Below are 25,871 nucleotides of genomic sequence, written 5' to 3' on the forward strand. Positions count from 1 at the left end.
GTGATGGAAAAAATGAAAACTCAAAATAAAAGGGGTTCATATCTAGCAAATAGGGTCACTTTTATGATGACTGACCATGGACAGCACCTCTTCTAAGAAACAAACCAAGTAATATCTCTCTATATAGTAAAATGTATACTGTATTAGCAAGTATCTTTTGTTCCTTTTGAAAATTATGAGTAAAACTATATTCTGTGATTATCACACTTCATGCAGTGTTAAGTAGTTTTGCTTGGTACATGTAATCAAGCAGCGATTATGAAATTTAGATGTTTACTACAAATCCCAGCATTCTCAGACAATTCAGGTTTTGTAACAAACTGCATATGAAGTATCTGTATTCCCTATGTTCTCAGTTTACTCTCCTACCTTTCCACACACAGACACATGCTTCCATCCATCCACTTAGCAGTCATGCTTCTCCACTTAAGGAAGATAGCAGTATTTACATCACAGACGAGCAGACACATTAGGTTGCATATTGGTGTATAGGTTTATTGAAAAGAGTGCTCAGGGCCAATTGCAACATTTACAACTGTCATCGAATACTGTTCCAGCTGGACATTGGGAGGCATAGGTCTGGCCAGAAGCACACTGATAAAACCTGTTGGGGTTTACAGGATTTACATAAAAACCATCATTTTTACTAGCACAGAAGTTGGGGTCAATTTCAGTGGTTGATGGGGTGGTCACAGGTGGTGTATCAGTTACATCTGGAGGGTTCGTAACTGGGGGCGGTGTGGTTTCAACTGGAGGGGTCGTAACTGGGGGAGGGTTGGTCACATCTCCTCCACCTCCACCTCCACCTCCACCTCCACCTCCACCTCCACCTCCACATGGTTCTCCAGGGCATTTGGTGACTGAACCTATGAAGATGCACAAGAAAATACATTAGATTATACAAGAGAATATAACTGCAACATGTAGAGAGAGAAATATATATATAAAATTATGGAGATTGAACAGTTTGCAAAGGCTGCAGAATCTGTGATCTTTACAAATGTATCCACATATGTAGAAATTTGTTGTCTCTGCCTCTCAAGAGCAATTCCCTGCACTGTCAGTACTTTTTTCCTTAACCCCTGTTAATGCTACTCATGTGTTTCATGGGGTGAGCAATGCAGCAGAGGTTAATAAAAAGTCTACTTAGCTCTGCTACACATTAATGTTTTGAGGAGAGTTCACTGTTCCATGATGCCTTCTGTGTGTGCATGCATGTTCATATATCAAATGAAGAAATGCTATACAAACACTGTATCACAAAGAATAGCTAGCTTTTATAAGCAGTTAGGTTGTTCAAAAACTGGGGAATTGACCGTTCCCATTTCAGTCTCTGTATGGAATCAGCACCTGGGATTAAAACATTTATAGAATTTCAAATTTAGCCCTTCTAAATTACTTCTAAGGCTGGAATTGCTAGTATACGATTTTACCTTCTAATGAGCTAATAAAGCTGTACCAATATGTGTATTGAGTTAGCAATTATTTGAAAGCTTACATTCAAAGAAACAGTGGTTAGAGTGATCAGTGGTCCTCTTCCCCTCATCCTACATTTCCCATAGACAACACGTTACAATACGACATTAGAGCGCGTTACATGATTTCTTTTATCTTGCGGTTTTATGGTTTTTTTTTTAAATCACCTCCACCCTTTATTAAGCTGTCCATTTGGCTGTATATTATCCTTATTTTAATATATTATCCATTTGAATTATTTCCACATAGTGATCACGTAAATATGACATAATTTTTACTGAGAATTAAAAAAAATGTCATTGTTTTTTCACCCTATATGCCAAGTACTATTGCTATTCCACTTGATAAAGTATTTTTATAATGAGAAACACGTTGTGGATTGTAATCTTTGACTCTGTTTTTATTTATTTCATTAGTAATACAGCAAGGGATTATTTGGCTTCCAACTTCTGGTATTGATATATATATATATTTTTGTAATTTTATTATTATTTTTACTTTTATTTCTAATCTGGCATCTTGGAACTATTTTCTGCATCGCAGACGTTTGTACAAGGAATCCAAGGTGGGGATTATACTACCCACGCTGTACACATAAAGCAGTTTGGCTGCTCTAAAAAAATGTAAGTAAGGTTTTAATTATTTCTTACCTATACAGAGAGCACTACATTGCCTTATTTTGCTTTACATGGTCTTCACTTTGCTGCTGAATGTCACACCCAGACATTGACCAAGACATGTATCCATAAGTGGGCATTTTACCACTACACTCTGTAAACACTGGAGCTGGTTTTAAGCTCCTTTCCATGTGAGTTGGCAATTATGCATATATGTATTGTGTGTGTGTTCCATTTGTTGATACATACTGCACTAATGGATCCTTCCTGCCCCTTGTTTTATTCATATGTACTCATGAACACATCTCAAGCAACTTTAAGACGCTCAATCTTTTCTCCCAAAAAAAGAATGAAAAGTATACCTAGGACTGAACTTATTTTTATTATTGCATTGTTTTCTGGCCTAGACTGTACCTTTTATACTATTGTATTGTTCTCTTTGTTCCATTTGACTAATTATAATGAATATATTGTTCATTAGGAGCACCCCGATTTCCATTTTTATTGTTGTGGTTAAGATTCCAGGAGTCCCTGGCACCCAGGAAAAGAGTCAAACTATTTGGTAATTGTGTGACACCTATTTCGGTCCCTTAGGCACCCGCAGTTCTACAGGTCTTATCCTTACAATACAAGTTCTTATTCCACTTTAGATATATTCATTTTGTACAACTTTTCAAAGCATTCACTGACTGAGAGTGTCAGCTGAGATGCACAAACAGATGGGCTGGAGTAAGAATTCTGGCAACATAACCAAATTGAGTTGGGATTTTTTTCAGAATCAGCTGTTTGCCATCCAGAGTTTAATTTCTAACAATTCAGAATTTGGTGAATAAACTAATCTCCCAGAATATGTGATAGCTACCAGAATTCTTTTCACTTAATGAATAGGAGTTATACTCCGTCTCCCTTTGACAGTAACCAAAACAGGTCCTTTCTACAGCAGAGGCTAGAAGTAGTTACTCAGGCAAGACAGTTCAAGGCAGCATCTATAGTTAAACATGTGATTGATAGTCAAGTAATAATTTTTCAGGTGGAAGAATGTGGCCTACTGCTCTTAAATCCTCCATAAAACAGCAGTAGGAAACACGGCTTCTCAAATAATATTTTCCTAGAGCATCCAACAAGATACACTTGGCACCAGCTGCATCTTGTTGGACTTGTTTTTTTTTTTTTTTTTCTTAACACAAGATTGAGGAACAGTGTTGCTGAGTATTGCTTATTGCTCAATCATAAGCAGTAAGATAAGGAGTTCAATATGTTGTGCTGCTTGAGTAATTTCTCCTGCGTAATAGTGTAGCTCCATTCTACTAATTCACTGAGGTGCAATCCATGTGAATGGATCAGACACAGTCATCTCCAGCAGAACAGGTGAAAACAGAGCAATACATTTAGATTATTGTGCTGTTAGAAGAGATGTCTGTAATGGCTGTGATGTTATGTACCATTCTTTAAATGCTATTACCTTCTAGCAAGGATTTCAGGTGGCTGATCAATGGGTATTTTCCTTCATTGCAAAATGTTCCCAGGAAATCATCCAGGTCAATGGCCCACACCATGGCTCCCCCAAATCCACCGTCCTTTAAGAACTTTACCTGGAGATAGAAGCAAATATTATATACAACATAGCTATTAACAAATGGTTGCTAAGACAATGATGCCATGTAAGGACACCTGTGAAAAATGCACATTTAAATAAATCTTACTTATTCACACTTTTTTGGCATCCATAAATGAAAGACATTGGAGCTGTCCTAAAAGGACACGCATGACCCCTAAAACACTTTAGCTTGCTTTTTTTCATTTTACAAACAGTTTCAGCTCTTAATTGAAATTGGAACTTTTATAAATGAACATAGCTTTGCATACACTTCTCATTAAGCTGCACTGAGAAGTCTCTTGTTGGACAGCCACAGAAAGTCTGGGCAGAGTTAGAAGGGGAGGGATTGCAAAGGCTGTAGACAAGAGATCTGTGGCTTTTGCAAGCAGTTTTGGGGAAAAAAATGCATATGCATGTTGTCATTTAAAGTACATCTAAACATTGATAATATATATTTCAAATACTGCCCCCAGAGAGCATTTGATTGACGCAATACAGTGAATTGCATGTACATTAGCCTAAAAATGGATTGGTTGAGATAATCAATCTTGATGATCTAAGTCAGGGAGGCGGAGTGGCCACCGCAAAGCCAGAGCAGCTAAGGAGTAAAGGTAATAAAAACTCACCTTTGAAACACTCATGGGAGGGGGTGGACCTAAATAGATACATGTTTGCATTCCTAACACTTTAATGTTCCTTCAAAGGAGTTGCATTCTAATGTGCATCATTACACTTCATCCACAATAGCATGATTCTTATTACTAAGATTAGGAGGTACTAAAAAGATAGCGGGTAATTAACATTAGGGAACATGGGGGTCTTTTGCCTTGTTGAGAATGATGGAAGCTACAGTCCAATGTTCAAGAGGATAAATGGTACAACAGTGTACTCTACATAGTGGGGACATATGACATAAAAAAATGGCAGTAATGATTGCAACATTCTTTTAGCTTTGCTTTAATGACGGCCAACAATTGTACTTACTTTACACTCGTAACTCTGTTTGTTATCATATCCAACCCACTCATTGCCTTTGCAGGCATAAAACACCTTCTGTTCCTCATCCCACTTGCTTGATGCTCCATTCAGCCAGGTGCAGATCTAGTGAATAAAACAGAAATATGAGCAACCCTGTTTTCCAAGAGAACCGAGCATAGGACTGCGAAATGAATTAATGGTCATTTATTTGACAGCATCAGCAAAAATATAAACTAAAAATGCTATATATGATAAATATTACATATTACTCATGACTACATTATAGCTCAGTGTTGTGGATATGGTGCAAGGAGTCCTCTGGCAAAGTCCCATTATTTTAAAACGGCTTGATACCTACCTTGGTCCCCTGGACATATATGGTCTGTCAAACTGATCTGTCCCCTGGACACATATGGTCAGATATCACTAAAGGATGTTCCACTTCCACATTAGTAATAGGAATACTACAATACTGTAGGTAATTGCACAAGTTCTGATCAAAACAAAATGTAAAAGTAGACAACCCAAAGTATTCAATATGGGGTATGTCCAGTGTTAGCCACTTAGTCAATAAAAACTGGAAAAGTTAGCGATTATATTTGTTTGTGTGAGAAAAATACTAAAAGAGTGGCCACTAAAAAGACTGTACATACCCAATTTGTAATACTTTGGGTTGTCTACTTTTGCAAATGGTATGCCATTATGGGGGTAATTCTCATTCCTGGGCTACCATACGATCTCAAAGGCAACATAAACATCTGGAAAAATTTTATGAAAAAAATGAAATGGGCTAGCCTTGTATTTGACCCTGTAGCTTTCAAAGACACTATAAAACCTGACCATGGGGGATACTGTTATACTCAGGAGACTTTAGCAAAAATGATATCATCAGTTAAAGTTCTGTTTGTGCGTGAAAATTGCAAAAATGTAACTTTCACTGACAATATCATTGTTAAACGTTTTAATGTTTTGAAACACTTATATTGGTGTTCAGCAAAGTTTCCTGAATAAAACAGTACTCCCCATGGGCAGGTTTTATGATGTCTTGGAAAGTTACAGGGTTAAATATAGTGCTTGCAAAATAATTTCTCTGGACTTTCTGCCTGGGTTATCAGGCAGGTCCCTCAAATTGCAATAAATAAAATTACTTAATTTTTTTAGAAATATTACATAGATATGCACATATATATTTGGTATGTTATATGAATTGACCCCAGCAGCACAATGGATTTTGTGTGTTGTATGAATTGACCCTAGCAGCACCCTATAACGTATCCTTGCTATCAATATGCATACATTTATTTGAGATAGAGATATATATATATATATATATATATATATATATATATATATATATATATATACACACACACACACACACACCTATCTATCTATATATATTTCCTGGCTAAACATGGCAGCATATACATCATGGGTTAGCTCCACCCCTTACAGTCAATAGGACAGGAAAAAACACTCAAACCTTTGAAGGAGGACCCATTCCTAGGATCCCCAGTCTTTTTCCTGTTCTACAGCACTTAAGAAGGAGTTCCTACCTCCCTACAAGAAACGTTGCTTCTATTTTAATTTTAATTTTATTTACATTAGTAGTTATATATTAATTAGGATTATGTCAATTTCTGGTTATTGGGTCCTTACCTGTCCACTCTTGAGACTTTAACATGGACACCTACTTTTTTCCTCGGTACCTGTGTGTATTCCTGGGTACCTGGCAAGTGCCCCATGCCTCCTGTACTAAAACAGAGTGTTCCTACCCAGTCTTCAGGCAGGACAGACTCGCAGCAATCAGCAAACGCATACGCAATAGCTCATTCTTGTGGCCGAGTCCTATGGCGTTAACTACAGGCATTTTGCCTCGCGGCTGCCATCTTGAGTATAAGCAAAGCCTGCAAATCTTTCCCAACACCTGAAACAAAGGTCTTTAATGATCCAGAATGCACTAGGCAAGTGCCTTGGTGTGTAATTTTGCCTAAGTGTATACTAGAGAGTAGCTTATTGTATTTTAGGAGTTTCTGAAAGTGCCATTAGTTCAATATTCTTTTACCTCAGGTAACTTTAGGTTTCTCTCATAGTATTATTATCTATTCTTTATATTTAGCTTTCGGATGCGAGACTTTTTGCATGTTATTTTTCTCTTATAGTTTTCCCATTATGGCTTCTTCACCTAGGGTACACTTACCTAGCACTGCTCCAAGTATGGTAAATTTACCAATTTATCTGCATATGTAAGTGTTTGAGACTGTTCCTTTATTACATTCCAGTAGTGAGGAAGAGATCATATCATCTCCTCCCAAGAAAAGAAGGGAGAAATCTACCCCCTGCTCAGGCTGTGAAGGAAATGTGGTAGAAGGTAAACAACTCTGCATGAATTGTCTCCAGAAGGTAGCGGCTATTTCCTCCACTACGCCAGCCCAATCACCAGACATACTGGCCTGGATAAGAAGAGAGGTCATTCATTCTTAACGGTAAGACAGTGAGGAGAAAAGAGACCCAGACAGAGACTGGACTCCTCTAACTCCTGATTCAGAAATCTTGGAACCCATGGGGGATTTTGACATTTTGGATCAGGTGGATTCCAGTGAGAGTGAAGGTGAAATGCTCTTGGAGTCCCTGGATACCAAATCAGTGGAAAAACGGATATTGATGGTGAGGAAGACACTTGAAATTCCGGAAGATACACAGAGTGGAGGTTTCAGATAAACATTTTGCTGACCTGCACCAACACAATTTGGCCTTTCAACTACATAGAGCCACTAAAGAGGTAGTTATATCTGAATGGAAAAGACCTGAGAAACATCTTCCCTTCCAAAGTAAACTAGCAAGACTATCAGTTGAAATAGGAGATTTCTAAGATGTGGACAAAACCACCTAAGGTGGATGCTCCTACCTTAAGAGTAGCTAGAAAGACAATGCAACCTCTGGACAGTTCCACTTCACTGAGGGAACTCATGGACTGCAAATTGGATGCAGATTTATCCAAGATCTATACAGCTGCAGGAGCACACTGTCACCCAGCAGTGGCCCTAACGGCTTTGTCCAGGTCCAAGAAAAGAAAAGCTGGTTGAGAGAATTGGATTCGGGTGTGGAGAGAAGTGTCAAGCTTCAAGATCTCCATGATACAATTTGGGACCTGCGTATGGCAACAGAGTACCTGGCGGAAGCATCATCAGATATTACAAAAATATTTTCACGAACCATGGCCTTCTCAGTAGCTGCCAGAAGAGCCTTATGGCTATGTTATGGGGGGGAAAAACCTAAGAAGATTTTATAAAGAAAGCTGCAGAAGACCGCAAAGTGTTTTTGCCACAACAGAGAGGTCAAACAGGCGTCCTGCTAAGGACCAATATTTCAGGGACTCGCAAAGCTACCCACCTAGTAGAGAGTATAATCGCAGAAGCCAGTGGCGATGCAGACAAAACTCTTTCCAACGCTCTTATAGAGCCAGGAACCAGACCTTTCATCCTTTTCAGCAAGGTCTGGACTACATTCAGGACACATGGGTACTTTTTATTGTCCTGGAGGGCTACAGGCTGGAATTCACTCGAAGGCCAATGAGAAATGTCTTTCTAGCAACTCATATTCCTACAGACGGGCTAAAAAGAAGATGTTTGAGGGAATGTGTGGACAATCTCTTAAAATAAAGAGTCAACGAACAGGTACCTCTGGAAGAACAGTTTCAGGGACATTGTTCTCCGCTGTTTCTTATCCTAAAAAGTGAAGGCAAATGGAGACCTCTTTTAGACCTGAGATCCATCAACAAGAGGCTCAACATCAGGCCTTTCAGGATGGAGAAAATCTGCTTCATTACTCCTGTCAATGATTAAAAATCATTGTTTAGTGAATAAGTGAGTGCTCTGGATTGTGTATTTTGTATGTTGTATATTCTGGACCTGGCAGCACCCCCTCTTGGTTTCATTTATATGTATATATATTTATTATTGTCTAAGTATGCACTACAATTTATGCGATAAAAATATATTTTGCACATGTATAATTACTAATCACTTTTTACAGCAGCGGGGGGACTGCCTGAAAGCTCAGACAGTCCCACTGTAGGCAGCTCTATGGCCGGCTATTGCTGCCATGTGATTGCTCTGTGAAAGCAATCACATGGCCCGCGGGGGGTTTGATTCGATGGAGGGGGACTGTCTGGGCTTTTTAGGCAGTCCCCCCAAAATGTATTGCAGGTGACACTGGGGCTGAAAGACGCTTTTAAGGCCATTATTATTAGGATGGCATGGTATACCATGACGGCGTTATCGGGTAAATACATTGGCTAGGAGTGACAGCTGACGTACTTAGCCAAAGAAACCAGGCCAAAAAAGGACAACGTTAATATATGTATTGCAGAAGGGGAATTTACACTTCAGCAATATCAGATAAAAGGTATGGACTGTGGGTGCCCAAGGGATGCTGGCAAGTAATAAACTATTCAAAAATGATTTGATTCCTTACCATAGGATTGCACCATGGAACTCCTGACACCATAACCACTAAAGTGAACTATAATAGTCATGTTGCTCAAAGTGTCCCTTGAATTTCACAATTAACAAAAGGACAGTAGAGTCTAGTCCAGGTTTTACCAAGTCTGGCTGTTTGTATGATTTCAAATAACAAAAGTCTGCTGCTACTGAAAATACGTACATCAAGGACACAAAGCACCAAAACAACCTTAGCTGAGTGAAGTGGTTTTGGTGTATAGATTATGCCTCCGCAGTTTCACTGCTCAGTTACATATCACATCATATTAAATGGATTGCACATCTAATCCAATCAACCCTTAGTCTTGCAGTTTAATACTATTATGTTTTAGTCCTGCCCTAACACAAATGTCCTCATTTTAACTGCTAAATTACACTAACCTTCAACTCCTACATTAATATAACACCAGGCCCGGACTGGCCATCGGGCACACCGGGCAAATGCCCGGTGGGCCGCGATGGCCGTGGGGCCGAGGCCGGCAGGGGAGATCACAGGATCTCCCCTGCCAGCCCCAGCAGGGCCAGCGCGCTACCCGAGCGCCGGCCCTGCTCTGAGCCTCCATGGGCCGGTGGGGAGATCAAAGATCTCCCTCACCGGCCCAGAGACACTGACAGGCGGCCGCCGGCTGTGGGGTGTGAGGGAGGCAGCAGAGAGGACCGGCGGAGCTCAATCCAGCAGCTCCGCCGGGTCCTCTCGCGAGGTCTGAGCGTTGCCGCGGTAACCGCGGCAACGCTCAGATCTCGCGAGAGTGAACTCTAGCCGGCAGGTTAGAGTTCACTCTCACCACTGGACCACCAGGGAAGGAAGCTGCAGAAAGGATCCGCCCCAGGCAGAACGGCTCCCCCCTCCCATGCTAAAGGTAAGAAGGGAGGGGGGGATATAACTTTTTTTTTTTTTAATTATTAATAATATATTTAAATAAAAAAAAATAATTAATTATTAATATATTTAAATTAAAATATTTAAATTAAAAAAAATCACACCAACAGCCCCCTCACACACACAGCCCCCCCCAGACACACACAGCCCCCCCCCCAGACACACACAGCCCCCCCCCAGACACACACAGCCCCCCCCCAGACACACACAGCCCCCCCCCAGACACACACAGCCCCCCCCCAGACACACACAGCCCCCCCCCAGACACACACAGCCCCCCCCAGACACACACAGCCCCCCCCAGACACACACAGCCCCCCCAGACACACACAGCCCCCCCCAGACACACACAGCACCCAAACACATACAGCACCCCCAGACACACACAGCCCCCCCAGACACACACAGCACCCAAACACACACAGCACCCCCAGACACACACAGCACCCAGACATACACAGCACCCCCAGACACACACAGCCCCCCCCCAGACACACACAGCCCCCCCCCAGACACACACAGCCCCCCCAAACACACACAGCCCCCCCAAACACACACAGCACCCCCAGACACACACAGCACCCCCAGACACACACATCACCCCCAGACACACACAGCACCCCCAGACACACACAGCACCCCCAGACACACACAGCACCCCCAGACACACACAGCACCCCCAGACACACACAGCACCCCCAGACACACACAGCACCCCCAGACACACACAGCACCCCCAGACACACACAGGCCCCCCCAGACACACACAGCCCCCCCCAGACACACACAGGCCCCCCCAGACACACACAGCACCCCCAAACACACACACAGCACCCCCAAACACACACAGCACCCCCAGACACATACAGCACCCCCAGACACATACAGCACCCCCAGACACACACAGCCCCCAAACACACACAGCACCCCCAAACACACACACAGCACCCAAACACACACAGCACCCAAACACATACAGCACCCCCAGACACATACAGCACCCCCAGACACATACAGCACCCCCAGACACATACAGCACCCCCAGACACACACAGCACCCCCAGACACACACAGCACCCCCAGACACACACAGCACCCAAACACTCACAGCGCACCCAGACACACAGCGCACCCAGACACACAGCGCACCCAGACACACAGCGCACCCAGACACACAGCGCACCCAGACACACAGCGCACCCAGACACACAGCGCACCCAGACACACAGCGCACCCAGACACACAGCGCACCCAGACACACAGCGCACCCAGACACACAGCGCACCCAGACACACAGCGCACCCAGACACACAGCGCACCCAGACACACAGCGCACCCAGACACACAGCGCACCCAGACACACAGCACCCATCACCTTCAGACACACACAGGACCCTCACTCACAGACAGGACCCTCACTCACAGACAGCACCCTCACTCACAGACAGCACCACCACTCACAGACAGCACCCTCACTCACAGACAGCACCCTCACTCACAGACAGCACCCTCGCTCACACACATACACATATATAAAATAACCCTCAGTGAGTTAACAGACAAAGAAAATTAGAAACCTAGAATGTGACGGCAGATAAAAACACCCTCACACACAGCACCCCTCTTAAATACACACACACTGCGCCCCTCACACATACAATACGTCCAAATATATATATATATATATATATATATATATATATATATATATATATATACATATATACACACACACACACACACACACTACAGCACCCCTCACACTGCACCACCACACACATTACGCTCCAGATACACGCTAGATCCCTTACCCTATATGCACTCTTAATCCTCTATATATACACACACACACACACACACACACACACACTCTCCTATACACACTCTGGGTCCTTTACACACTAGATCTCCTACACACCCTCTCTACAACCCCTACACACACTACGTCACCTATACACACACACACTACATCCCCTATAACACTATGCTCCCTATACACACACACTATCTACAGCCCCTAGCCACACATATTACACCACAAACACAAATGAAATTGACCTATTTACACAATACCACACCACACTCTACACACATGCAATTTCACAAGCAGGCTCCAAACACATGCACCATACACTTTCCTGGCCCAATTGTCCTCTGGTATCCCACTTGTGGAGACACCAGAGACAATTTAAAAGCAAACACAGCGCAAGCCTTTTTCTAATGCCAGAGCTCTTCAGCGCGGCTCTGCGCATTGAACCAACTTGCTCACTTTGAGAGGGGGTGTGCTTGTCATTAGTGATGACAAAACACACCCTCTCTGGCCCCGCCCCCTTCTTAGGGGGCCGCTCTGATTGAAAAATGCCCGGGCCTAATTTTTTTCCCAGTCCGGCCCTGTATAACACTAATTATTAAACTCTACATTCCCTAATTCTGGCCAAAAAATATAATTTAATATTATAATAAAGGAAAGACTAATATGAAACATACATAATGGTGAAGTGTGTATTATAGGAAAATAATGCCAACTTTGAGGTCTGCAGTTACCCACAATTTCTTATAATACACAGTTCACCGCAGTGTACTATAGTTAGTGTGATAAGGGAGACTTTGTATGCAAAAAAATAATACAGGTTTCACAAAAAAAATATGGCAATTAAAACACATTTTGGCCTATGGAACTTTGTACAAATTATGCTGATTAGTTAATAATAAAGTTTTTTAATGCTAATAATGCTATTAATGCATACCTCATAGTAGGCCCAGAATCCTGCCTCGCGGGTATATTGTCCAGCAGATCCCGCTCCAGACGCAGTCATTCCTATCTCACAGGTGGAACTTGAGATTCTGAATGTTCTGCCATACGTTGGAAATCCAACCAAGAGTTTTTCTGCAGGAACGCCATTATCTTTCCAGTAATTCATAGCATACGCCTGAGTGGAGGAATAGGAAGAATACAAATAAAGGGGGATCAGGGCCTGCACATATTTGCACTTTAAACCCCACTCACTAATTTTTTGAATAGGAAAAGAGAACTCCCCCCCAAAAAAATGACCGTGGCAGAAATAGCCACATGTGATCATTTAAATAAACAAAACTGGTACACCACTGAAAAACCAAGTACCTATGACATGATCAAAAATATAATGATCACAAACAATCTTTTTTGAATGTCACAGCTAGCTTTTAGTGTTTTTTTTATATATTAAAATTACAGCTTTCCATGTGCCCTGTGTTAATTGATCTGCTAAAAGCTTTGTTTTTTTAAAGATTCAGGAAAAAAAGCATTATTTGTCAAATGACAATGTCATTAATTCACAACTGTGACGCAAGGCAGTATGTAACATGCAGAACAACATGCAATACTTTAATTAAGGAGCAACTTTGGCTGTTTGCCATCTGCCTTACACAGACTACCCACACAAAAAAATAAAAACTTTTTTTTTTTTTAAATCGCAAGTCACACAGTGTTAAATTGCTATTAATGACTTAACTTTAAAGTGCCTCCCCCTCTAATGCAGTGAATAGATAATTTATAGAAGATATATTCAATGTAAAATATCTAGATATAAATTCACCTCACCTCCTTTCATTGTACTGCTTGCCACACTTCTCTGAGCATTACAAAACTCCTACATAATACCAGCACACTGGCTTCCTTGGTTTTTGAACAGAGTGACATTAGTCACTCCATTCCTATACTCCGTAGCCAGAGCTAGCATGCACTGTGGTCACTTTGTGGGCAGTCCCGCCTGCTCTCCCAGTCAGTCATTTCTTCAGCAATGGATTCTGTGCCAAAGAAGTAATTAAAGGGACACTATAGTCACCTGAAAAACTTTAGCTTAATGAAGCAGTTTTGGTGTATAGAACATGCCCCTGCAGCCTCACTGCTCAATCCCTTTGTCTATGAACCCTAGTCACACCTCCCTGCATGTGACTTGCACAGCCTTCCATAAACACTTCCTGTAAAGAGAGCCCTATTTAGGCTTTCTTTATTGCAAGTTCTGTTTAATTAAGATTTTCTTATCCCCTGCTATGTTAATAGCTTGCTAGACCCCGCAAGAGCCTCCTGTATGTGAATAAAGTTCAATTTAGAGATTGAGATACAATTATTTAAGGTAAATTGCATCTGTTTGAAAGTGAAACCAGTTTTTTTCTTTCATGCAGGCTCTGTCAATCATAGCCAGGGGAGGTGTGGCTAGGGCTGCATAAACAGAAACAAAGTGAATTAACTCCTAAATGACAGTGAATTGAGCAGTTAAATTGCAGGGGAATGAGCTATACACTAAAACTGCTTTATTTAGCTAAAGTAATTTAGGTGACTATAGTGTTCCTTTAACCGGTGAGAGAAAAAAATATTTTTATATATGTTTTCCTCACAAACCATTTGCTAGCTATTCTTAAAATGAGCACAAGTTGTGTGCTCCATGACAGGTGCACTATAAATTGTGGACAGATTTTACTTGTGCTTTATGCTGATTGATCCTTACCTGTGTGTAAGTAATACATTATTTTTTATACTTTATCCATCCTTTCCTGTACTTCAATTTGGATGCATCTTTATTTTACATACTGCTGAGATCCACAAGACCAGCCATTGGAAGCAAGGAACTGCCTGAATGCTCCATTTGATTACTGCATGCCCTACTTTATCAGTTAAAGTGTGAGTGACCATTTGGCCATATAGTTATTTTTTAGTGTCATACAGAATTGCACTATGTTATCTTTTGTTTCCCTATAGTTGGATAAACCCTATTGTGTTTTGCCTTTACACTATAAATTTGTTTTAATATTTCTCATACCCCCTAGAAGTTGAGAAATTAAAATTCTGTATGAGAGAAATAAGCAATACCTGATTTACTCAACAACCACACAATAAACAGTGGTGTTCGTATACCGAACACACTCCCGAGCAATTGGAGCACCCTGGGGAGTCGTGTGCTTCCAATTAACCCTTGTGACCCTTATTCTCACCTCCTTAACCGCACTTAACTAAACGTTCTAAGCGGTCGGCTGGGTGGTTGCCCTTCGTATGTGTGAACACGTGTAGGCAGCCATCTTTAGCCGCAAACACGTACAGCTGTGTTTGGTCGTCGAATGTATGGAACTATATTCGGGCACTCAACGGCACGAACACCGCTGGGACTTCCATCCCTACGTATGTTCAGTTCCGTTCGTATGAGAAGAACGGCGTTTCGTGGGACTTTGTATTCCTAGTACTATAGTTTCCCCTTAAAGGGATTCTCTAGTGTCAGGAAAACAAACCGGTTTTCTTGGCACTGTAAAATCTTATAGTGCCCCCCTCCTTTCCGCCCCCCATTCCCACGTCGCTGAACGGGTTAAAACCCCTTCAGTCACTTACCCGAATCCAGCCATCGGCGCTGGTCAGGCTACATCCACGCTCCTCGCCGTCTACCGGTGGGGGAAACCTAATGCGCATGCATTAGACCTCCAGCCTCATACTTAGCGTTAGGACATCCAGTGTCGCCACTAGAGGAGGTCTTAACCCTGCAAGGTAATTATTGCAGTTTATAAAAACTGCAATAATTACACTTGCAGGGTGATGAAAATTGGCACCTAGACCACTTCAATGGGCTGAAGTGGTCTGGGTGCCTACAGTGTCCCTTTAACTCTGGTTTGGTCAGTGTTATGGTTTCTAAGCAAACAAGCCCAGTTAGGTATTTTCCAGGTGTGGCATTACCAGGATGACCAGATTTTGAAAATAAAAAACTGGGACACCCATTAGCGATTAGGTCCTCTGGCTGCAGGCTGACTACTCTCTCTTCCCACGAGTACAGTGCAGTGTTGGAGCAATGCTATGGTAACGCTCCGACATGCCTGCTCGTGAGAGGAGCGTGTTGCCTCCCAGGCCCAGCTCCCTTCCTCTATGTGCAGCTGCAAACTGCCTTGGGGCCGGTAAAGGAGATCTTTGATCTCCCTACTGGCCCGAGAAGGCATATAGCAAAGTCTGCTCTGCATGAGGCTGGCAGGGGAGATGAAAGGGTCTCCCCTGTCAGCCTCAGTACATGGGAAAAGGAACTGGCTCTGCAAAACCAGGACATTCATGCGTCCTGAGAAAGAAACAGGTGAAAACCGAGACGATCCAGGTAAAACCGGGACGTCTGGTCACCCTGGGCATTACTTACCTGCGCCGAGCCGTGCAGACCCCTCCTGTCGCACAGTCTGTCCGCTCCACACGACCACGCAGCACACTGAGGGAGACTCACCTCCATTCATTGCCCTATCGTGGTTTCTGTTAGATCCTTGTTTAGTGCACCTAGAGATTCCCTTGTGATTTCCTGTGTTTCACCTCAGCTTTGTATTTGACTTGTGTTTTCTGGTACCCTGACCTCAGCTTCATATTTGACTCGTGATTTCTGGTATCCTGACCCTGGCTTCGTATTTGACTTGTGATTTCAGGTATCCTCATTCGGCTTTGTCTTGACTCTGAGTATTCCTGTTATTCCTGTCCTTGATTTATTCTTGACCCTGTTTCTTGTTGTATATTTACGTTAAGTCCAGCCATTCTAAGGCTCGGTAACATCTTTTGGATCCACCTTCTGTATTTTCCTCTTTCCTGCGTGTTGGGGTACGACTCCCGTGTGTCACAGTCTTACCTTGGGTGGAGTCCGAAGTGCAGAGATGTTTGCTCACCCTTGCAGATAAACACAACCTACTGTAACCAGGTAAGAAGCTACCTGGGCTGTGAATCTGTGCACAGGGGCTTGACAGGAACAATAACCGGTTACGAGGAAACAGAAAAGGGTAAATCCAGGAGAGTAGTCAGGCAAGATTCCAAAGGTCAGGGCTGGCAGCGAATAGGCAATAATAAAGATCCAGAAGCAGGGGTTACAAGCCAAGTCAGTCTAAAGCAACAGGATACAGGATACAATGATCTGACACTGCATTTAGGGGGAGGCAGTGTTATATAGCTGGATAACAATCAGTCAATGTGCAAGATGCCACCGGTGGACTTAATCAAAGGAGAAGTCCACCCCTAGTGCTGCAGACAAGACCAGGTAAACAGGGCTAGAACTGTACGTTCAGAAGTAGTTCAGAGACAGGTGAGCAGGCTTAGTATACAAACGGACCCAGGATCAATTCCCCTGTAAGGAACCTGTGGGGTGGCCACGCCTAGCCATCTGGATGGCACGGGGAGGACCGTGACAGCACCCTGCCCTCTGGGCATGAACTGGCTGCCCCATAGCATTCCTCCTCATCCACATCTAGTCCAGTAACAACTTTATTGGCATTCTTATGCCTAGGGCAGCACAAAACCAGGATACACCACTGGGTGTGGTGTTGGTACTGGGTTTCCCTGTCTCTGGGAATCTTGGATCCTCTGGAACGTGGAGCAGACCTTGGAGCGGTAGATTTTCTATAAGTTGTGCACTGTGAGTCCATTGCAGTCACGAAGGACCCCTAGCTGTTGAGGACAGGACTCTTCGCCAGCAACATCTGGTGTGCCCATGTCTTGATCAATCCAGACAGTAGGTTGATAGCCGCACAAACTATGATAAAGTCACTGGCATATGTCCGAGGCTTTAAGGCAAATACAATTTTGCAATCCACCTTAAAGTACTGGAAGGATGCACGGCTACCGTCGAATCTCTCTGGCATAACAACAAACGGCTCAGAATATACAGGTTCCGGGCTGGGCATACGGTGCAGCTCCGAAACAGTCTGGGCCAGGCTGGACACTTGCTGGGTAAGCATCTTCCCCATCTCTGCAGACTCTATGAAGGTCAGTTCATTGTTCCTGGTTGACATATTTAGTTCCTGTTATCTTGTCTCCTGAGCTTGTTCTCCAGACTGACTCTCCAGACAGCTTCTGACTTTGGCTCCACTCCTCGCTTATCCTGACCTCTGGCATCCTCTAACTACGGCTATTCCTCGACTATTCTTCAGCTTGTGTCCTTGCCTGTACTGCAAATTAGAGCACTTTTCCTGCAAGGCCCTCGTGCACAGATCCACAGCCCAGGTGGCTTCTTACCTAGTCACCTTGGACTGTTTTTTATCTGCAAGTGTCAGCGTACATCTCTGCACTTTGGACTCCAACCCAAGTAAAATCCTGACACCGTGTCACCAGGAAAATATGTTCGATACTTGTAACATATTTAGCCTGTCTTTTTTAATGCAGATATGTCTCATATTTGACTCCACCAAATAAAAGGCTAACTTTTACTTGTAACATTTATTTTTCTTATATTCTTACAGTGATATACTTTCACACTGATGGAATAACTGCTTAATCTACTCAATTTAGTTCATATATATATACACACACGTCTGTTTTTGGCAAGATTTCGGTCTCATCTCTGACTGCCCAGATCAATTCCTAGGATAAACTCTTATTAATTAATATGGATTCCTCTATATAAGTTGGAAGGCGCTGCAAAAACATGATGAATCATGGGAAAAGTAATGTGATTAATATAAAGAGCTGGAAAATCTGATCATTCAAAATGGTGGCACCCATAACTCAGTCCAGTAAGCAGAAACAAGGTGATTTTCTTTTATACTCTTATGTTTGACGTTAACATACCTATATATGGTAAACATTTTTACTGGCAATAATTCACAAAAATAAAGCAATAAAACAGAAATGTGTTTAGTTCTCTGTAAAGTATTTATGCATTTTCTTACAATGTGGAAGTATTTAAAGTCGCCATAGTCCTTTGAACCCAAACACAGAGGGCTGTTGTGGCCAGTAACGGAATCCCACCCACCATGGAAATCGTAGGTCATAACACTGATAAAATCCAGGGTCCTGAAAAAGAAAGACATCTTGGTCAGTTAATGGCAGGCAATAAAAGACATACTTATTTCTTTCAGAACTATTTTTTCAGACATCAAAAAAGAATATAACTTCAACTTTTTTATCTGTATCTGCTGTATGTTAGTAATAGCGTAACATTGTTATACATTGTATGGTGTGTTGTTTAAAGGTACAGTATTTGCTGTTAATGGATAGCATGGTTTAAACAGATATATTTAATGAAAAAATAAATAGTTGTACAAGACTGTTCGTGTTTAAATCTGTCACCATAATTTGTTTCCCCTACTCACTTTCCAATCTCTGCAATTTCATATCCAGCATCAATGGTTCCCTTTCCTGCGGACACAGCTGCAGTTACTAGGAGACGTGGACGATTTGTAGCTGCTGCTTCATCTTCGAAAGCTTTAAGCAACTCCTAGAAAATAGCATTCATTTAAAAAAATGTATAATGGGAGTCAAACACTGTGGAAAATTTACATTTGTGTAAGCTATCAAGAGATACTTAATCCTAATTTATTCTCTCTTCCATAACATTAATCTGAATATACATCCATAACACCATTAGAGTGTATTCTAATGTTTGATGTTATACATACATTACAAGGCAGACAGGGCTGTTGCGTTTGTGCTGAATGTGATAATGAAAGCTAACAAAACAACCAATTTGTACAGCCAATGGGAAACCAAATCTCTGTCCTTCATCAAACTCATTGGCTGCAAAGTATTCTAATTTAGAACCCTGACACAAGCATACAGACCATTTCAATTTCACACTTAGAGAATCAATAATTAATTACCTGACTCATATGAAAACTTTGGCCTTCCACTTTTTACTAAATCATATTTCCCATAATTCTCAAAAAGTCAGTTGGCAAACTATGGGAAACCTAATCCACAACTCTGTTGTGCACCACTCAAGTATGTCATACAACATTGCAAACCCTTTTTTTAAATTTATTTTCTCAGGTAAGTTTTTTTAAATTTATATAAAATATATATTCATATACATTAACAACCAATATATAATGAAAACAATGGAAATAAAATATATTTCTATTAATACAGCAGTATATATAGTATTACAGCTCAATTGGTACAACATTCTGGACACAAAATATTCATTTAAAAAACATTTTACGAAGGGTGCATTGAGATTTTTCTCATTTCAAGTATGTCTAACTTACTTTGCTTTATATAAATAAGCTATTATAGTGTTTACGGTCTCTATTATATATTTCTGAGCAAAGGAATTTAAAGAGAATTGGTCTCCTTTCAGTTTTGGCTTTTTAAAATACTTTCACAAACATTTCACATCAGCTTTCCTCAAAGGGGTGCTCAGTTGTTTTATGTATGTTTTGGGGTGTTTTGTGTGTTGTTCTCTCTGTGTCCTGGAGATAATTGGCTTAACCGATATCTGACGTAGAGGTGCCTGGGCGGGTTTATGTTACAATACAATGGAGACCCCATGCTGGTGGTCTGTGTATAAATTCAGTATGCCTTGCCTTTATAAATCAGTTCTACTTCACCAAGTCTCGGCTAGTGCTTGGGTGAGACAGCTATACAGCTATATTCTCTGCAGGAGAGCTTATTCACTTGGAGCTGCAACACAGGACCCTGTTCCAGGGTGGGAAAATACAGATAGACCCCAGCCAAGCTATGGGTGTCCCGGTTCTAGCTAGCAAGCATGATTGGCAGAGGTGCTCAGCCGGGGTGCCTGGTGGTCCGTCACAAGTGGAATAATCAATGCAAACCACTTCAAGATGGCTGCCCCATAAGGAAAGCATTTGAGAAGTACACAGTCCCATTCTTCTTTAAATATAAATTATTTTTTTATAGTATTTACTATTTAACCCCTTAAGGACCAAGCTTCTGGAATAAAAGGGAATCATGACATGTCACACATGTCGTGTGTCCTTAAGGGGTTAATACAATAAGGAAAACAGTTTTGGGCATTTGATTTTGATCGTTTTCAAAACGGTCAACCTAAAACTGCAGAAAATGTATATTTAAAGAAATGTGTTATTAGTAAACAGGCCATTAAACTTTGTAGTCCAGGAGCAGAAATCCCAAAAACCTCATGAGCTAAGGGGGAGTTATCTTATCAAAAATAATCACAGATGGAGCAGCCCAAAACCAGTCCTGTTTACACTTGCATTTTATACATTTACAGTCTTTATCTCACTGTCTCCAGAATACAAACTAGACTTTCCTAATTGTTGCTGAGGAGGATATGTTAACTCAGTCTCTACCTAATCATTATTTTGATCATCGCTACCAAACTGGAATAATAGCAGAATTTAAGAATCTTTACAGTATGACTATTTTGGCCTTAAATTAAAATTTCACATAATTCCTGACGATTCTCATTTCACTAAATAACCCTGTTTGTGTCTACAAATAAAGGACACATTCTTTGGAATATTATTTGTTAACATCTAAGTTTATTAATTGTTAAAGCAAGGAAAGCACACGCCTTCCAAGAACTGGAAATAACGTGTGAACGTGCATTGCCATACATATGAAAGTCTAAACTAATTTATAGAATTCTGGCTCCCTACCTGTGTAAGGGTGGTAAATCGTTGTTTATCCTCTGCTGGACTACCTCGCGATCCAGGATATTCAAAGTCTAGGTCAATGCCATCAAAGTCGTATAGCCGGAGATATGCAATAACAGAATCAATAAATGTTTTGCGATTGGCAGCAGTTGACACCATCACTGTGAACCTAGATTAGAGAGGAAGTGTGAAGCCGCAATTCTTTAGAGCAAGATACCTCTACTAGTTATTTGCAGTGTTACTTACTTCTCTGTCCCAAAATTCCACCCACCAATTGCCAACAATGTAACCAATTTTGGATTCCTAGGGGAAAAAAAAACAACAACCTACCAGTCATATGTTATAATAGGATATATTAGAAATTGAGCTATGGAACAGTTTATCTTTCACATTTACGTTAACAGAATTGTGAGTCAAGCTTGTTGGAATGAAGTCCACCTTTCCTCATTCTACAGCAATATGTGTAAGTCAAACTTAAATTTTTTTTCAATGTTACATTCGAGGAACTAGGGAGAAATCTGAATATATCGAGTACATTATATGGATTTGTCCAAGTCAGCAATAGCAGTATGTGGTGCACAATATAGCATAGATGCTTAGTTTAACTGTACCTACTATGTGTTGGTGTTATACCCATTTATTAACATTTTGGTATCATGATCAGGATGCTGGTTTCCCAAAAATGCATTTGATTCTTTACAAATTACAACTTTAGCGAGTATCTGACAGAGTTTATTGCTGCTTGTGGGTTAATATTTTAGACCCTACTTGAAATATTGCAAGATAATATATACTATATATGTTCATAAATATTTCATCCTTCGAGTATATCTGTAAGGCATTAAAAAATAAATTTAAAAAACTAGAATTGTGCAAATTAACATTATTTTACTTTATTAAGTCTCCTGAAACAGACTCATGCCCCAAGCTGCAAGTTGACCTATGGTTAAGTGCTACTCATACATCACAAGCTTCATATCAAGGCTATGCTTAACTTTTTTAAATAAAACATTTGTTGGTAGTGATTTTGAAGCAGCTAGCAGATGAGCTTGGATCAGTATACTAACTGTGATTTCAAGGCGTTGTACTGACTGTACAACACATCGTCATTCCATTCATAAGGTGCAATCTTGTTGTTGCTCATGGTGGCGAAGGCGTATATGAGGTGCGTGCAGAGCTGCGGGTCAATGTTCCCTGGCATGTACTTTACAGGTTCTGGTCGATACTGGGACCAATTGGTAAAATAGCATACCAGCTTATAGGCAAAGCCTGAAACAAATAAATGACAAAATATAAATGTTTTCTTCCCTATTACACCTCTTCATTTCCCTTGTGCCTTCATTCTTTCTTTCACTGTATCACCCACCTCATATTACTTATTTGTCTCTTCTTTTACAAATCCTCCATCTCTGTAAATCAATATTTAACCCCTTAAGTACCAAACTTTTGGAATAAAAGGGAGTCATGACATGTCACACATGTCATGTGTCCCTACGGGTTTAAAGGAACACTATTGGGTCAAGAACACAAACATGTTCTCCTGACCCTGTAGTGTTAAAAAATACTATTTAGCCCCCTGGCACCTCTTTGCCCCTGTTAAATATAGTAAAAAGTTACCTTATTTCCAGCTATGCCACTGATTAGCAACTTTGGCTGACATCATTGGAATTGAAGAACTCGGTCAATCCCAATGCTTAGCCATAGGAAAGCATTGGATTGGCTGAGATCGTCGACTCTGATTTAAACAAAGAGGTAGGGTGAGGGGTGGAGCCAAACACAGCCCCGGCCAATCAGCATCTCCTCTTGGAGATGCATTGAGGAGATGCACACTATGCAGCACTGACCCAGTTAGCACCTTTACTGGCCGTCTAGTGACCACTAGGCTGTAATGTAAACACTGCCTTTTCTCTGCAAAAAGCCTGCAGGGACATTATATAGACACCAGAACAATTACAATAAGCTGTAGTTGTTCTGGTGACTATAGTGTCCCTTTAATCCTTGTTTAAACTTTTAGCCATAGGGAACTAACTCAATGCCTATTTTACACATTGAATTAGAGACATTGATTTAAAAACAATGTAATGACCTGTAATCTTACCATAGCGCCATGCTTTCTTTCTTAAAACTTCATACCACAATTTTTTTGTTAGCACCCAAGTTACATTCTACTTTCTAAATCTGTTCTTCCATGTTTTCATCTTAAGCATATGTTACTTTTTCTGCTTTAAAGTGGCAAATTCCTACATCAAACTGCAATACTAAGTAACTTGATTAAAAGCTCTTCTTGGTCAATCTATGCAGTATTCTCTGTGAAACATCTCAAGTATGGACCCATATGTTCAATGCAAAATATATTGTTAACTTATTTGATAGTCTACTTGGAAGAATCAGTCAAGTATAGCGAACAAAAATATTTTACAATATGATCCAAGGAAACCATTACAGCTTGTTGTAGAAGCTTACATTGCAAAGAGGCTATGGATGCAATCTCTTCAGGACCCCAACGACATTCAAAGCCTCCTTGTATCTTATTCATTACAATAAGCTGCAGTTGTTATGGTGCTTGGGATGTCCCTTTAATTCAGTTAGGATTCTCCAAAAATGAATTCAGAGAATCAGAGAGAGGCCTAACAAACAGTGAATTTGACAATCAATTTGCATCTTGATGTTTGCATTATTCCCTTGCTTGACACTGGATCTTAGTAAGGTTTAGTGTTTTTAGCTTAGACAATAGACTGGGGTAGGCAACATTCGACATTCCAGATGTTGTGGACCACATCTCCCATAATGCTCTTACAGCCATTATGCTGGAAACACATCATGGAAGATGTAGCCCACAACATCTGGAGCACGGTAGGTTGCCTACCACTGCAATAGACCATGACTATTTCCACCCATGCCACATGTATGTTTGTCATGCAAAACAACTTCTTACCCAGCTGTACGTTCAGCAGCAGGAACAAACCTGTGAAGAGAATGATAGTACCCATTATATTGTTTCCACAAAAAGTCCTAAAGTTATAACTCCGTTTTCAATTCTCTTTATTGCACACATAATCCCCATTACTGCTGCTGGTTGTCCCATGTCTATTTAAACATCATGACATAGGAATTTAAGCAACAGATACTTTTTAACAGTAGCTGTCCCTTAATTTAACATTATGTACATTCTGATAGAACAGAGCAAATGTGAAATTATGACAAGGAGAAATAGAAAAAGAAGACAAAACAGCAGCTAGTGTAAGTATAGTACTCACCCGCCCAGAGCAGCATCTTCCCCATGTTTTTGTCCGTCTCAGCAACGAATGGGAGATAAAGATGCCTTTATATAGAGGGGACTGTTAATTAATCAGTGTGTGAACAGCACAGCAGGTAGATGGAGATAAAACGTGTAATCTTGGCAAGGTGAGAGGAGCAGCTGTAGGTAGATAGGGTAGATTGGCAAAGGGGAAAAACTGGCACAGTTGTTTTAACCAGGTCGCTACTACGAGATTAGGGTTACAAAACAGAAACATGTAACACAGCGAGTAAGGAGACTAGGTCTAAGAGACTAGGTTTCACAACCTAAGACCTGCATAACTGGGAAGCCTTACAGACACAATAGGAAGAAATGTGGTTGACACCATGACAGCTACCGTATATAACTAAATATAAATTTCTAGAAAAAAAGTTCGCAAAACAGTGAAACTATTTTGTCTATTTTATTTCTGTATTCCCCCCCAAAAAAATCAAAACTCGTATGACATGTTCACTAGTGATGTCGCGAACATAAAATTTTCGGTTCGCAAACACAAACTTCCGCTAATGTTCGCGAACCGGCGAACCGGGCGAACCGCCATAGACTTCAATGGGCAGGCGAATTTTAAAACCCACAGGGACTCTTTCTGGCCACAATAGAGATGGAAAAGTTGTTTCAAGGGGACTAACACCTGGACTGTGGCATGCCGGAGGGGGATCCATGGCAAAACTCCCATGGAAAATTACACAGTTGATGCAGAGTCTGGTTTTAATCCATAAAGGGCATAAATCACCTAACATTCCTAAATCACAATGGATATGGATTGACACCAGACATATGACATATTGACACCTTGACATATGGATTGACACCTGTCCTCAGAGACCCTGATACACACTGACACAGAGCAGAATAGGGACTGTTCCCCCTACATAGGGTCACTTGGCAGATATGGATTGACACCGGTCCTCAGGGACCCGGATACACACTGACACAGAGCAGAATAGGGACTGTTCCCCCTACATAGGGTCACTTGCCAGATATGGATTGACACCTGTCCTCAGAGACCCTGATACACACTGAAACAGAGCAGAATAGGGACTGTTCCCCCTACATAGGATCACTTGGCAGATATGGATTGACACCTGTCCTCAGGGACCCTGATACACACTGACACAGAGCAGAATAGGGACTGTTCCCCCTACATAGGGTCACTTGGCAGATATGGATTGACACCTGTCCTCAGAGACCC

At 41.3% G+C, this 25,871-nt stretch overlaps 1 protein-coding gene across 1 annotated transcript; it reads right to left on the bottom strand.

Annotated features, from left to right (window-relative positions):
• Positions 1 to 493: 493 nt before the first annotated feature.
• LOC134608604 (acidic mammalian chitinase-like) lies at positions 494 to 24,371 on the bottom strand. The gene is made up of 11 exons (XM_063451566.1): positions 24,317 to 24,371; positions 22,449 to 22,650; positions 21,628 to 21,684; positions 21,385 to 21,550; positions 19,117 to 19,241; positions 18,694 to 18,817; positions 12,798 to 12,980; positions 4,675 to 4,791; positions 3,556 to 3,685; positions 837 to 866; positions 494 to 794 (listed from the first exon to the last, which is right to left on the bottom strand). The coding sequence occupies exons 1-11, from the start codon at positions 24,369 to 24,371 to the stop codon at positions 511 to 513; spliced, it is 1,473 nt and encodes a 490-aa protein (XP_063307636.1). The 3' UTR covers positions 494 to 510.
• Between the last annotated feature and the right edge of the window lie 1,500 nt (positions 24,372 to 25,871).

The sequence above is a fragment of the Pelobates fuscus genome, chromosome 1 (assembly GCF_036172605.1).
Source record: "Pelobates fuscus isolate aPelFus1 chromosome 1, aPelFus1.pri, whole genome shotgun sequence".
Lineage (NCBI taxonomy): Eukaryota > Metazoa > Chordata > Amphibia > Anura > Pelobatidae > Pelobates > Pelobates fuscus.

What these genes read in the sequence shown, in the direction of transcription:
- LOC134608604 (XM_063451566.1), bottom strand. Translation starts at nt 24,371, where the DNA reads ATGGGTACTATCATTCTCTTCACAGGTTTGTTCCTGCTGCTGAACGTA. An exon ending in TACAACGCCTTGAAATCACA is followed by an intron (nt 21,685 to 22,448) that starts GTTAGTATACTG and finishes TTTTTCCCCTAG; the next exon opens with GAATCCAAAATTGGTTACAT. An exon ending in CAAATGCCCTGGAGAACCAT is followed by an intron (nt 795 to 836) that starts GTGGAGGTGGAG and finishes GTGGAGGTGGAG; the next exon opens with GTGGAGGAGATGTGACCAAC.